The sequence below is a fragment of the Vanacampus margaritifer genome, chromosome 16 (assembly GCF_051991255.1).
Source record: "Vanacampus margaritifer isolate UIUO_Vmar chromosome 16, RoL_Vmar_1.0, whole genome shotgun sequence".
NCBI classification, from domain to species: domain Eukaryota; kingdom Metazoa; phylum Chordata; class Actinopteri; order Syngnathiformes; family Syngnathidae; genus Vanacampus; species Vanacampus margaritifer.
Window position 1 is genome coordinate 15,907,463 of NC_135447.1, and position 14,539 is coordinate 15,922,001.

General features: G+C 40.9%; 1 protein-coding gene across 4 annotated transcripts in view; it reads left to right on the forward strand.

Annotated features, from left to right (window-relative positions):
* sytl2a (synaptotagmin-like 2a) overlaps positions 1-14,539 on the forward strand; it is a 78,907-nt gene that overhangs the window by 63,417 nt on the left and 951 nt on the right. For 3 of the 4 annotated variants that reach the window (XM_077547598.1, XM_077547600.1, XM_077547599.1), the window contains 10 exons: positions 198-1,943; positions 3,406-3,504; positions 3,659-3,738; positions 5,000-5,092; positions 6,212-6,381; positions 10,969-11,071; positions 11,158-11,319; positions 11,405-11,501; positions 12,272-12,362; positions 13,494-13,699. In XM_077547598.1, the coding sequence (XP_077403724.1) occupies positions 198-1,943; positions 3,406-3,504; positions 3,659-3,738; positions 5,000-5,092; positions 6,212-6,381; positions 10,969-11,071; positions 11,158-11,319; positions 11,405-11,501; positions 12,272-12,362; positions 13,494-13,699 (2,847 nt within the window). Of the gene's footprint in view, positions 1-197; positions 1,944-3,405; positions 3,505-3,658; positions 3,739-4,999; positions 5,093-6,211; positions 6,382-10,968; positions 11,072-11,157; positions 11,320-11,404; positions 11,502-12,271; positions 12,397-13,493; positions 13,700-14,539 lie in introns of those variants that run through there. The other variant, XM_077547601.1, reaches the window with a different exon arrangement.

Consider the following 14,539-nt stretch of genomic DNA (forward strand, 5'->3'; position numbering starts at 1 on the left):
TAAATAAAGTATATCCACCTCTGCCACCATTGGTGCCACCATGCCTATTTTCCTACTTTCCAGTTCATATATATTTTAGAAGTTCAATTTCATTCACAACAATACATATTTGGTTGAAGAACATATGTCGAAAATGTCTGTTGTGTTTGGCAAAGATGGTGATACATTGATCAAGTGGGTTGTGGTCGTTTTTACAGATCTCTGTCAGAATGAAGAACATGATGTCAGAAGCTTTGCAGCGCTTTCATCTTCACCTAAGCAAGACTTAGTCTTTGAAGAGGATCGTCATTCTGTGGCCGCAGACTGGCCACATGAACAGAATGTTCTTCAACTCAGTCCTGTTACTTTTGTCAAGTTTAATTTAGAAAAAAAGTTAGCTAGATCATCTCTTGGTTTTTCATCCAAGCCTCAACAGGTGCTGCTCATTGGAAATGATGTCGAGAAAACAGATGAAATACCATGTCCAAAACAAGATCTGATGGTGACCACGCAATTAAACAACACTGTAAACACTTTGACTGTCCAAATCGAGAGCACGCATTGTAATGCGAACCAAGTTTCAGCTGTCAAAGAACAATCTGATATTTCTAAGATGCAAGAGTGTACAACTGTTCAACTTACAACAGAAACAAAGCAAAAAGACAATGAAGACATTCACCAAGACACTTTGAAGGAAAAACATGTTGAGTCAGTGGAGAGAAAAAATAATGCCTTTATGAAACAGTGTGTAAATGAAGACCTCACAAAGATAAGGGTTGGTGTTCCGTACATTCATCAGAATGTTCAGACATGCTATGATGTGGAAAGTAACAAAAATGATCTCTTACAACACAGACAATTAATGAATACAAAAAGTGCTACCAGTGTTCAGGAAGAACTTTCTTCCTTAAAGAGTGAATCTGACTTCAGGGGAGATTTATTCATGGAAGATGGAACACACAGAACGGATATCATGCTCATCAGTGAAGATGCAAATGATTTTCCAAATTCATTAGAGTTAGAGTCACAGACTTTTTGCAATGAGTGTACAGTCAAGCCTTTGGAGGACAGGCCATCCAATCTTGGTGGATTTAAGCAGCTCTGTGACAACGGCTTGAATGAAGATGAAGGAGATATAATTATTTCCTTTGAGACTGTTCTGACAAAATCTTTAAATACTACAGAAACCTCTGAAGAAGAGGCTAAAAATCCTCAAACAGTCATGGTGAGTTTTTCTAAGCCCGATTGTATGGATTTATTTTCCCCAGAGACTGACAGATCACAACTAAAATGTTTTGGTGACGTTGGTAATGATTTACAATCAACTCATCCAGAAGGTAATCCTGAACCTCAAGAAAGGACCAACAGCGACCACAATTACCAAGCTCCAAAATCAAAAATCCAAGGATATGAAATCACACGGAGTCCAACTAAAACTTGCCACCCAAAAGTCCTACCCAGAGAATCCTCAAGTTCAAATGTAACCTCTCCCTTTAAAACATTTCCAATCGATATTAACACACAAACCAAAGTTGATGAAAACAAATCTGTGAGGCCAATGCCAAGACAAAGCAAAAGTCCTTTACATGAAACACAACAGACAGATACTAAACCACCAGAAATCACCTGTTCTCCTTTACAACTGGCAAAATATGGGTGTAAGGCTCCAAGAGGTGAAATGCCTTTCAATAATTCAGATCATTTGGAAGATGTACCATGTCTTGCCAGATCTGTCATCCCTCAAGATTATCAACACTATCTTGGGCCATCTGAGAGAGCCCATGTGCCACCTTTTCAATTTGATGACGCTGCTCAAGGGTCTCATGTGAGTGATGTGGAATACCAGGATAACACAAAGGAGGATCAAATTCGCTCAAGATTGTGGAATATTCAAAGTAAAGATGAAAAAGGCAGCCAACAAACATCACCCATGGTCAGGTCTCTGACCTGGACAGGATCAGGAAGTGAGTTTTTTTTATTATAATTTTTTTTAATCTCACTTTATACATTTTAAATCAGGGGTCACCAACTCTGGCCTAACTCGAGGGCACCTAACCGGCGTGTTTTGGATGTTTTCCTCCCCCAATACACCTGATTCAAATGATCAGGATCGTTTTCAGGCTTCGGTTGAGCTTGCTAATGAGCTGATAATGTTGTGTTGGGAGAGGGAAACATCCGGACAAGCTGGATAGGTGCACCCAAGGACTGGAGTTGGTGACCAATATTTAAGCCCTGTTCACACGGAAGCAAATCCGGCTTCGTTCCTCAAACAAATCTTGTACAGACAAAAACGTTTCAAGACATGCGAGTGTCCGAAAGAAGACACCGACCACTGATCTGAATATATGACTGGATAGCCGATAGGCCAAGACTTTTGAAGCTGCGAGGTCGCCATGTTACTCCTCCCAAGAAACGTTTCTCTGCATATGATCCTATACATTTACAGTATCGAGATTGGAGAACATTTGAGACAGTACTTAGTAGAAACGGCATGATTTATGATGTTCTAAATTTGTTAAACATTAGCAAGAGGACTTGAGACATTTTACAACTTGCCTTAAATACATGTATAAATTATATGCTTAATGATACAGGAGGAAACTTGTATTTTTTTTAATTAAAGAATTATAACTGTAATTCAACAAAAGATGACTCTGCCAATAATATTGGGGTCTCAGGAACTGAGCAATAATGCAAAAGGGGGGTCTTCAAAGTAGTTTATACAGTAATCTTCTTGCGAGATGGGAAGAGTAAGATGGCCGCCCTGTAGCTTCAACGGCTTGCACGGGTGTGTATGGGCTAGCAGCTATCCAGTAATGTATTCAGATCAGTGAGTTGAACACAGGAGAAGTGACAATGGCGGATGATTCAAGTGCAACAACATCACGCAAAATATTTAGCTGTAAAAGCATAAATAAACAAAGGAGATTGCGCAAACCGACTACGACACGGCTATCCGCCATTGTTGTTGACAGACTGGCGGTTCGCACACAGTCACGCGAGAATTGGAGCATACGTCAAACCACGACAATGGATCGTCATCGAGCTGCGACCACTACGTCATCAATGGAGGAGTATCCCGCATATGTTGTCCACATTGGAACATACGGGGTGTTTTGAAATCCTTCCACTCTGGAGCCCGGTTCCAAAAGTGATCGGTTTCAAGCTCCGAAACAGTGGCGCCGTGTGGACGAACTGCCCAAACGGTAAGAAACTTGTGCGGATACATTGAAACGGGCTTTCGTGTGGACGGGGCCTTAAATGGATGCCAAAACACCGATATAAAATAATGTGTCCTTCGTTTGTTTCTGGTACTTTCTCAATCGAAACATGACAGCGTGTTTTGGAGGCATATAGTTTATTGTAACAGAAGATGAATTAATCATGTAGCAAACAAGAAATGTGCTGTTGTTTTGTTTGTGACAGGTTCTGCTCACTCAATCCCATCTTATTTAAAACCATTATCGACAAGATACAAATCATCGACCAAGAGTCTAGAGGACACGAACCGATCACAAACAAATGGTAAGCGACCGTTTTTTCTTTACATATTGCACATTACTTCTATGTAACATTAACTCCACAATTTATCAAGCATTGTAATTGTTTTGGTGAACAGGTAGTGTTACAGTAGCTATTTTAAAGCATATCCTCCCAGTTTTGTCTCTTTCACCATCAGCATCTTCAATCAAACCAAATCTAATAACAACCAAGCGAATCCAAACCACTGTGTCAGTTCCTGACCTTCAGTCGGATGAGGTAAATCACTGCAGAGGAATTGTCACAATGTGAATAATGCAAACATCCATTTTAACGCTCCTAGTCCTACTAAACATAAACGGAATTAATCGCATGACTTCAATAGTTAACTCACGATTAATCGCAAATTTTATATCAAATATTTTTTTCTAAGTTTTTCTAATCTTGTTAACATAAAAGCGGAAAATAATATATATGGCTGCATCTTTTAGTCATCCATCCATCCATTTTCTTAATCGGTTTTCCTCTCAAGGGTCGCGGGGGGTGCTGGAGCCTACCCCAGCTGACTTTGGGCAGTAGGCGGGGTACACTCTGAACTGGTTGCCAGCCAATCGCAGGGCTCTTTTAGTCATTGATAGAGTAATTTCATAATAATTCATAATGTTGAGTTAAAATTAAAAACATACTGTACAGTAAAAAAAAAAACAAGTGTGATAATGATTTGTGTTCAGGTAATTTTTCTGCCACTAGAAGGCATAATTGCATTTGTAAGTCATTGATAGGCTTCATCTATCCTTCCTTCCTTTCTTTAGTCTTTCCTTTGGTCTCTTGTGGTCTCCCTAATTTGTTGGAATTTAGATGTTTCTGGGGTTGGTGAAAGATTCTGGTTGGTAACCTTGTGGGTAGTAGGTGGTATCTGGTTGGTGCTGGATTTCACTTTTCTTTCTTTGATCCTTCCTCGGGTCTCCTGACAACTTCACCACTCTAGTGGGATTCTGAAGTCTTCGGTTTAGGTGAAGGGTATGGGATTTTTAATAGGTTTCAGGTGAATTAATGAGCACAAACTCACACGCGCACATATTCACGCACTCACAAAAAAAGAGAGAGAGAGCAATGATGATAACATGTTGAATCGGTAAGATTACCGAATGAACAATACTGAGCTCTCTCAGAAAAAAGGGGGAAAAAGTAAATCATTGATGACATATCAGTGCATTTTTATTTTTATATTAAGACGTGTCTAATCTTTAACATGAAGTAACTTGTGAAATTCTTCACTTGACCCCAGTCTCCACAAATATATGCATTATTATTAAATTTATTACAGCTAATTTTTTACGTGGATGAGTCTGCTGCATTAATCACGTTAAAAAAATGTGTGACATTAAAGGAACTCAAACTTAACTAAAAATTAACGCACTAATTTTCCTCTATAAAAAATGCATTGCTATTTTGAAATTGTTTAATGTATTTGTTTATATTTGAAGATTTCTCATTTAGTAACGTTGAATTTCTATTCTGTTATTTTTAACACTGTTAGGTGGATAATGACAGCCCTTTTGAGACTTCATTTGGCAGCAGAAGAAATACGGGAAGCTCCATGTCAAACATTAGTTTGGCCTCCTTGTCATCTGTATGTCCAAGTGTTTCTATCACAGTATATGTCTACCATTAAGTGCATCCTTGCAAGGCTCGAAATAAGCGATTTCGCATCACACTTTGCAAGGCAAATTTTGCATTTTGCGCCTCAACCAAACTGTAAATGGGCCGGCCTTTATCTGGCAAAACACAGAGCTAGTGAGATATTCCAAGAAAAAAACAGCAAACTTGGCACTATATAAAGTAGCAAATTTGCGAGAAAAAAACTCAGAAACTTACGAGAAATACACATAGCGTACGACTCGGATGTTTGTGCCAAACATTTTTGGTCGGGTTTTCAAATAAGGAGATAGTAATTGCTTTAGCAGAGATTAACCATGAGCTGTTTGAAGTTTTGGGTACGGCCAGCGACAAAGACGCCTCGCCAAAGACGCCTCGCTTTGCGAAGGTCCACACTCTAAGGATCAAGCATTTAAGTTAATTTGTTAAAATGTATATTTTATTTTATATTATTTACACATTCATACATTTATTTATTTTTTGTACAAGTAGTTAAGTTGATGTGTCGAATCTGCTGCTCTCCGTCATTCACTTGCATTTACCTAAAGTATGCTAGCCTCTGATTGGTTAGTGTTTAGTCAGCTGTCAGGAAGTGTTGTCGCTCTAGCTGCCTTGTATGACGAGTAAATGTATAAATTAAGAATGAATCTGTCTCCATCTTGCTTTTTCATTTTATAAACGGTGTCCCATTAACCCTCAACAAATCCTCACATTGGACAATAGCTATGCTACTTATATTTGTCGTGAGTTTTTTTCTCGCAAATCTGCCACTTTATAAACTCGCAAATTTCTGAGTTTTTTTCTTGCAAATTTGCCACTTTATAAAATGCCAAATTTCTGAGTTTTTTCTCGAATATTATTCCCCCACCCCCCTCTGAAAAAAATATATATATACGTGGCCCTAATACGCGGTCGTACCAAAGGATTTCAGTGGTTAGCAAAACTACTAATACACTTTAAAAAAAAAAAGCAATTTCGAGCCTTGATAAGAAATCCTAAGGTAATGCTTTAATCAAGAGAAGTTTTGTTTTCTATGAGTGTTATAATATTGGAAATCTTGGACTTGATGTTCTTCTTATTTTTTCTTGAGTAGGTCAGTGACAGCACCACAAGCATATGCTCTGTTGATTGTAGTGCGGTTGAAGCCCAAGGAAGCATCCAATATGCTGTGAACTACATTCAAACGTGTGAAGAACTTCAAATCTTTGTAGTACTCTGCAGGGACCTTGCTGCGGCCGACACGAAAAGGCACCGCTGTGATCCGTAAGTTCAGAAATCCAAATGAATCTAGATGGTGTCAACAGGTCAACAGAGGGAGATGGGGAGTATAGAGTATGTTCCTTGATTACTGATCCCACAAGCTAAAAGACTGACAGGTACTGGCAGGCCAAGTGCCATGCAGCTTTAGTGGCTGAAACAAAAACTTGTGTGTGAGTCAAGTTTGCTCAGGCTTTGGAGCATCATTTTCATTCAACTCTGGCATATCCTCTGACACCGAAGGTTAGGTGGGTGGGTGAAGGGATGGTAGGCTGCCTTTTTTACACTGTAATAGGGGTGTATGCTACGGAAAGGGGAAAGGAAAACCCCTGCCACAGTTTGACTTTAGCTCCTAGTGCTAGCTAGCTAGCTAGCTCCCTAGCAGGTAAACGAGCACCATGGGAGCTATCTAGCTAACTAGCACTTGAGGCTAAAGCCAAACTATGGCAGGATTTTTACTTTTTGGACCTGGATTTGGAACCTCTAGAAGGGGCGGGACTTCCGAAGTACTTCCTGGTCACTGTAGCACCCATAGCTTTTGAATACACTATCTGATTGTCATTACTTCTTAAATAAATGAGGACGTTTAACAGGGTTTCTGTGGGTCATAAAAAAACATTTTTAGTCAACTTTTAGTCGAGTCTAAATTTAGCATTATTAGTCTTAATTTTAGTCCAAGAAATAATAATAATTTTATTCTTCTAGTTTTAGTCAACAAAAACTGTCAACGTTTTAGTTTAGTTTTAATCAGGACAATCATTTTACCCCTGTATATATTTTTTTGCCAGCAGATAATGTTGAACAACATTTTGGTGAAACTTGACACACAATTACAGTATATCAACAAGTAGCTACTATAGCTCCAAGGTTATTATAGTTTTGGAATTTTCATTTTAGTTTAGTTAGTTTTAATTAGTTTTCAGGGTGGTTCTGATAGTTTTCATTAGTTTTTGTTATTTGAATAATGCTTAGTTTTAATTAGTTTCAGTATTAGTCCTCGTTTCTTTTTTAAATATATATTACTTGTGCGAAATATTTAATAAACACCATGATAAAATAAAAAAATAACACATTTCTTCCTGGCGGGGCATTTTGACTGAGTTAAATGAAAAAGCAGGCAAATTTGCCGCCGAGGAGCGATGTCATCTGAAGGTGCTTTGCTATTGGCTCCTCCTAGATGACATCACTTCTGTGCGACACACTTTCAAACATCTTTCAAATCATCCCCAAAGGCTCATGTATTAATTACTAAAGAGTAAAATGAAGGACATTTTCACTATAATTATAGTTTTAGTTAGTTTTGTAAACATCAAATCTAGTTTTCGTTTTTTACAAAGCATTTTTGTTTTTATTTTATTTCGTTAACAATTTTTTTATTATTATTTTTCTTTTAGTTTTCCTAAACTAAAATAACCTTGTATGTCTCTATGCTGCAAGCTAGTAAATTAGCCAGCATTAGTTAGCGGTCGGATTAACATTATTGTGGGGAACGTTATAGTCGTTGGATTAATGTTACGTGTTACTACAATTTACTTTCCTTTTAATTTTAACTTCTCAATGTAAATCCACCTCCTGTCTGTCCCATGTGTTTGCGCATATTGCAGTCGCTTGCTGCAGATTTGAAAGGGGGGGGGGGGGGTCCCTTTGTGTCACATGACAATATCACAGTGACAAATTAGCAGAGAAAAGATTTTACAAAATCATATAATGTCTTTGTTCATGAACTAAAATGTCCATGGATTGTAGTCCAGTTTTTATTAAGTGAAGTACATTTTTGTCTTGTCTTCATTAGTTGATGAAAATGCATATTGATTTAGTCCCAGTTATTGTTTATTAATGAGGGTTTTAGTCTAGTCTAATGTCGTTTTTTTCTCCTCCGTGAGTCATCACCTTATCATGGTGGAGGGGTTTGCGTGTCCCAATGACCTTAGTAGCTATGTTGTCTGGGGTTTCATGCCCCTGGTAGGGTCACCCATGGCTAACAGGTCCTAAGTGAGGGACCAGACAAAGCATGGCTCAAAAGACCCCTATGATGAAAGTAAATTTTGGATCGTGGGTTCCCTTGCCCGGATGCGGGTCACCGGGGCTCCCCTCTGGAGCCAGGCCTGGAGGTTCGGCTCAAAGGCGAGCGTCTGGTAGCCGGGCCTATACCCATGGGGCCCGGCCAGGCACAGCCCGGAAAGGCAACGTGGATCCCCCTTCCCTTTGGCTCACCACCTGTGGGAGGGGCCAAAGGGGTCGGGTGCGCAGTGAGCTGTGTGGCAGCCAAAGACGGGGCCTTGACGGTCCGACCCCCGGCTACTGAAGCTAGCTCTGGGGACATGGAATGTCACCTCTCTGGCAGGGAAGGAGCCCGAGCTGGTGTGCGAGGCTGAGAAGTTCCGACTAGATATAGTCAGACTCGCCTCCACACACAGCTTGGGTTCTGTTACCAATCCTCTCGAGAGGGGCTGGACTCTCTTCCACTCTGGAGATGCCCACGATGAGAGGCACAGAGCTCGGCGCCTGCACGTTAGGGTTTACCCCGGTGAACGAGAGAGTAGCCTCCCTCTGTCTTTGGGTGGGGGGACAGGTCATGACTGTTGTTTGTGCTTATGCACCAAACAGCAGCTCAGAGACATTGAGTCCGACTGGACCATGTTCCGCGCCTCCATTGTTGAGGCGGCCGATTGGAGCTATGGCCGTAAGTTGGTTGGTGCCTGTCGTGGCTGCAATCCTCGAACCCGCTGGTAGACTCCAGCGGTAAGGGATGCCGTCAAGCTGAAGAAGGAGTCCTATATTGGGCCTTTTTGGCCTGTGGTACTCCGGACATGGGAGGAGTTCTGTGAGGCCATGGAAAATGACTTCCGGACGGCTTCGAAGAAATTCTGGTCCACCATCCGGTGTTTCAGGAGAGGAAAGCAGTGCGCCATTAACACTGTGTATAGTGGAGATGGGGTGCTGCTGACCTTGACTCGGGACGTCGTGAATTGGTGGGGAGAATACTTCAAAGACCTCCTCAATTCCACCGACACGTCTTCCTTTGAGAAAGCAGGGTCTGGGGACTCTGAGGTGGGCTCCCCTATATCTGGGGTCGAAGTCACTGAGGTGGTTGGAAAGCTCCTCGGTGGCATGGCCCCGGGGGTGGATGAGATCCGCCTTGAGTTCCTAAGGGCTCTGGATGTTTTAGGGCTGTCGCGTGGACATCTGGAAGTGCCTCTGGATTGGCAGACTGGAATAGTGGTCCCCCTATATAGGGGGACCGCAGGGTGTGTTCCAACTATAGAGGGATCATATTCCTCAGCCTCCCTGGTAAGGTCTATTCAGGGGTGCTGTCGGGAAGTCGAATCTCAGATTCAGGAGGAGCAATGTGGTTTTCGTCCCGGCCGTGGAACAGTGGACCAGCTCTACACCTTCGGCAGGATCCTCGAGGGTGCCTGGGAGTTTGCTCAACCAGTCCACATGTGCTTTGTGGACTTGGAGAAGGCATTTGACCGTGTCCCTTGGGGAGTCCTATGGGGGGGTGCTTCGGGAGTATGGGGTACCGAGCCCCTTGATACGGACTGTTCGGTCACTGTACGACCGATGTCAGAGTTTGGTCCGCATTGCCGGCAGTAAGTCGGATTTGTTCCCAGTGAGGGTTGGACTCCGCCAAGGCTGCCCTTTGTTTCCGATTCTGTTCATAACTTTTATGGACAGAATTTCTAGGTGCAGCTGAGGCGTTGAGGGGGTCCGGTTTGTTGGCCTCAACATTGCATCTCTGCTTTTTGCAGATGATGTGGTGCTGTTGGCTTCTGTAAGCCTGTGATCTCCAACTCTCAGTGGAGCGGTTCGCAGCCGAGTGTGAAGCGGTTGTGATGAAAATCAGCACCTTCAAATCAGAGACCATGGTCCTTAGTCGGAAAAGGGTGGAGTGCCCTCTCCGGGTCGGGGATAAGTTCCTGCCCCAAGTGGAGAAGTTCAAATATCTTGGGTAGGTTGGAGCGGGAGATCGACAGGTGGATCGGTGCAGCGTCTGCAGTACCCACCCCAGATTGCTGCTCAGCGCCAGATCTGCTGCTGCTCAGTAGCAGGCGGAGGTTCCCCACCTGTGGTAGTGGCCTCAGTCTTTTTTATGGGGGCTCCATTGCTTGGCAACATATTTCCAGCTCGACACCTATTTAGTCTTATTTTTATATATATTGTTATAGGCTACTTGCCGACTTGTTGCTATGATCGCTTTTGGCTACTGTTGAGATGTAACAGTGAAAAATGAATATGTAGGTCAATTCGAAGTGCTTTACATTAAATTGATGATTAATAACACTATTAATGTGAAATACACATCTAACATGAAACAATTGTAACTTATGCATTTAGTCAGTCGGCTGTTCTTTTTTTTTTGTTGTTGCCAATGAGATTTCCCTCGTCTTATTGATAGCAGCAGTATTGCCTTTTTTGTCTGTCTTACGTTAGCCTTGATTAGACGCGGCTGGAAGGGGTTAGTGGAACGATTTGACGCTTTATTCGCAGATGGTCTTCACTCAAGCCTCGCTCTTTTGCATGAGCCTCGCTTTCTTTAGCTGCGTTGATGGAATACCCTGGTGTATTTTTTTTTATATATATTTTTTGTAGATACGTGAAGTGCTATCTTCTCCCTGATAAAACAATGCTTGGAAAGAGAAAAACAAGTGTTAAAAAACGCACTGTAAACCCGAACTTCAATGAAATCCTCAAGGTGAGTATTACTTTCTTTTTCTTTCTTTTCTCTTACCAGTTTCATTTCACATTTGTGTAATCATTTTTTATGTTCCCGTTCAATAGTTTAATATAAAATTGGAGATTTTGAAAACGCAGACTCTTAACATCTCAGTATGGCACAATGACACCTTTCGGCGGAACATCTCTTTGGGTGAAGTGGATCTGGATATGTCACAATGGGACTTAAGCAACACTCAAATAAATGAATATGCATTAAAAGCAAGGGTAAATGTATTTCTCATACCTGCAAGAATCCACTGTGCATCATGTAAGTGGTCTGAATAGAGATTGTCCTGAATTGAAATTTCAGGTGTCAGGACAAACATCAACACTCTTTCCTTTAAGTTTGCCAGACAGCAGAGGACTGATGAGAGTAGCCTTGAGGTTCCTACCTCAAGCATCTCATAGTAAGAAATATCTTCATTTCCTGTCAAATTTATCATCAGCATCATTGTGGGAATGCTGAAAAGAAATCTTTATTATTCTTATTCTAGCATTTTATTCTCCTCACTTTTTATATGAACTGCCACATAATACATCCGATTTACACCGTTCAAATTTCAACTTGCTTCCAAAATTCACGCCATCTTGGGAAAATATCGTCTGATTTCACATTACTTACAGTTTTCACATAGTTTAACGTTTAATATCAACTTTTTTCCCATCATTTTCATTGGGACAGACATTGACATTTTTGATGTGTAAAAACTCCTACATATTACATCCGATTTATAACATTCAAATTTCGAATTGCTTCAAAAATTCACGCCTCCCAGGGTATATATATTGTCTGATTACACATTACTTACAGTTGTCGCACAATTTGACGTTAAATATCAACTTTTGCTCATTCATTTTTAATTGGACTGACATTGAGTTAGTAAAGTGCATTGTCCAGTAAACAGGAGATTGCTGGTTCGAAGCCCACCTCCAACTGTACTGCAAATATATCCATTGCCATTATGCTAGGTGATATGTATGTATACATACCAACTGACTATCGTATCAGGAAATGGATTATAATTTCACTGAAATAATTTAAGCAAGGTTTGCTAAGATTTGAATGCATTATTCAGCTAATAGCATTCAGCTTTTCAGCATTCCCACACAATTTCTGCAGAAATTGCACTTCTTCTGTTTAGTTTATTGAGAGATTTATATTTAAATGCATCCCTAGGTATGAGAACTGGCGAGGTGCAAATTTGGGTGAAAGACTGCAAGAATCTCCCTTCAGTCAGAGGACTTACAATTGATCCATTTGTGAAATGGTGGGCTATTATAAACTGCTGGGGTCTTATGGAGGTTAATTATTTCCTTATTTGAATTTAACTCATTCACTCCCAGCCATGTTCACTAAAGCAACCCCCTTCGCTCCCGGCTGTTTTACTGGATTTTGACTGGTTTTGCAAGGCCCACAGAGTATTGTATTATATTGCTATAAAAATATGGAACCTACCAAAAGTAGGGAAAAAAAGTATGTTAGAAACTGTTTCCGTTTTGCAGCAATTAGCATTAGAATAAAGCTAAGTTTCATCATTATTCACAAACCTGTTGAAAACACTGACAAAAAGAGCTTGTTGCAACATGGCCCTGGCTAATCTCTTAGGGTGTACAGACCTGTACTGTTTGGTCCGGACCTTTTGTGCAGGTCTGAATACACACAAACGAATCCTGGTGCGGACCAAACAAGCGGACCGAGACCCACTTTTTGAGGCAGTCTCGGTCCGCTTCGCAGTCTGAATACAAACCACGGCTGATCCGCTCCAACTGTAGGACATATGCACCTTTTTGGTCTTAACAAGCCACCGTATTATATATAATATTGGTCGGTAGTGAATATTTTGCTAAATTCATTCATATTCATCCGTATTCTGTTTAGCCACGCTGGTGTCAGCATGTTGTGGTGGGGGCAGGACACGCAGAGCGCAACTGCTCCTCCAGTTGCTGCACGCAATCAACGACGCGTTCCAAATTGTCGCGGAACCTCTGTTGAATGAGCAACTCTTGACGCTCGCAAATATCTTGCATCTAATAACGCCACAAATATGCAGAGCACTAATGCAGCACGTTGGAATTTCATGTTTTCTTCTATTTCGAAAAAAAAAAAAAAGTCCTCTTTTGGTCCGGATCAAACAAGTGGACTAAAGGACTATTCTGATCTGAATACATTCTATACTCTGCTGCCACCTGCTGGCCGTTTTTTGTAATAACTAACATTGCTGTAAGCTACTCTTCATGTCAAAAACATATAATACGTGTAAAGATGTTTTTGGGAGAAAAGGACACAAGGTATTTAAAAACATTTTTAAAAAAATTTTGGGGATTGAATGAGTTAATGGTTTGATGTTCTTGAGACTCATTTTGTGTGTTTCTTAAATGACCTGCATTTCCTCCTACAGCACTGTACTTCCTGATTCGAGTGGCAAAAGCCAGCAGAAGACCCGGGTAGTGAAGGGGACCGCCAACCCTATGTTTAATCACACGATGGTGTATGATGGTTTCCAACAAGATGATCTTAAAGAAGCCTGTGTTGAGATTAGCGTGTGGGATCACGACCGACGAAACCACAACTACATTGGAGGCCTCAGACTTGGACTTGGAACAGGTGCGTGTGCAGTCTACATTAAATCTTTACACATTTTCCTTTGTCTATGCTTAAAATATGTTGAACTCTTTCACCGGCCAAAAACGTTAATTTACGTTAAAGACACGCCCACCGAGTACCGCCAACCGTTTTGCAGTAATTAGCATTAAAATATAGCTAAGTTTCATCATTATTCATAAACCTTTTGAGCTTGTTGCAACATGGTTGATCTCTTATACACTGCTGCCACCTGATGGCCATTTTTTGGAATAACTACCATTGCGCAACTTCTTCATGTCAGAAGCTGCATCAACACCTTCTGTATGCTCTAGCATGATAAAAACAAAAAAACATATAAATTCCGTTTTTGGGAGAGAAGGACAAAGTATGGGTTTGAATGAATTTTAACCTTTAACCTCCACACATGTTTCAGAGTAAGAAACTTGTGTTCATAAGGTGTATTTCATGGAAAATTCGGAGATGTATTGAACTGGAAATGTAGCTGAGATGGTCAATCCATCAGCAAAGGGAATGAATGTGCGAGGATCCCGTAAAATGGTGTGACAACTGCTTTATGGCCTGTATGTGTCAGCCATGAGAATACTTTTTAGCCTTTTCCACTGATGTCAAATCCAGGACCAGAAAAGTAGCAAACCTGCTAAAGTGTGGCTTTAGCCATAAGTGCTTCTACTCAGCTGGTAAGTAAACAAGTTCTGGACCTACAACCTAAAAAGAGAATTGTAATGACAAGTTTGCTCCATATGATGCCACCATAGTTGTTGTTCTTTTCCAAATTGACAATGGTAAGGTGTGTTTGTTTTTTTTAAACGACCATGTAAAGGATGCAATGTTAAAGCATTT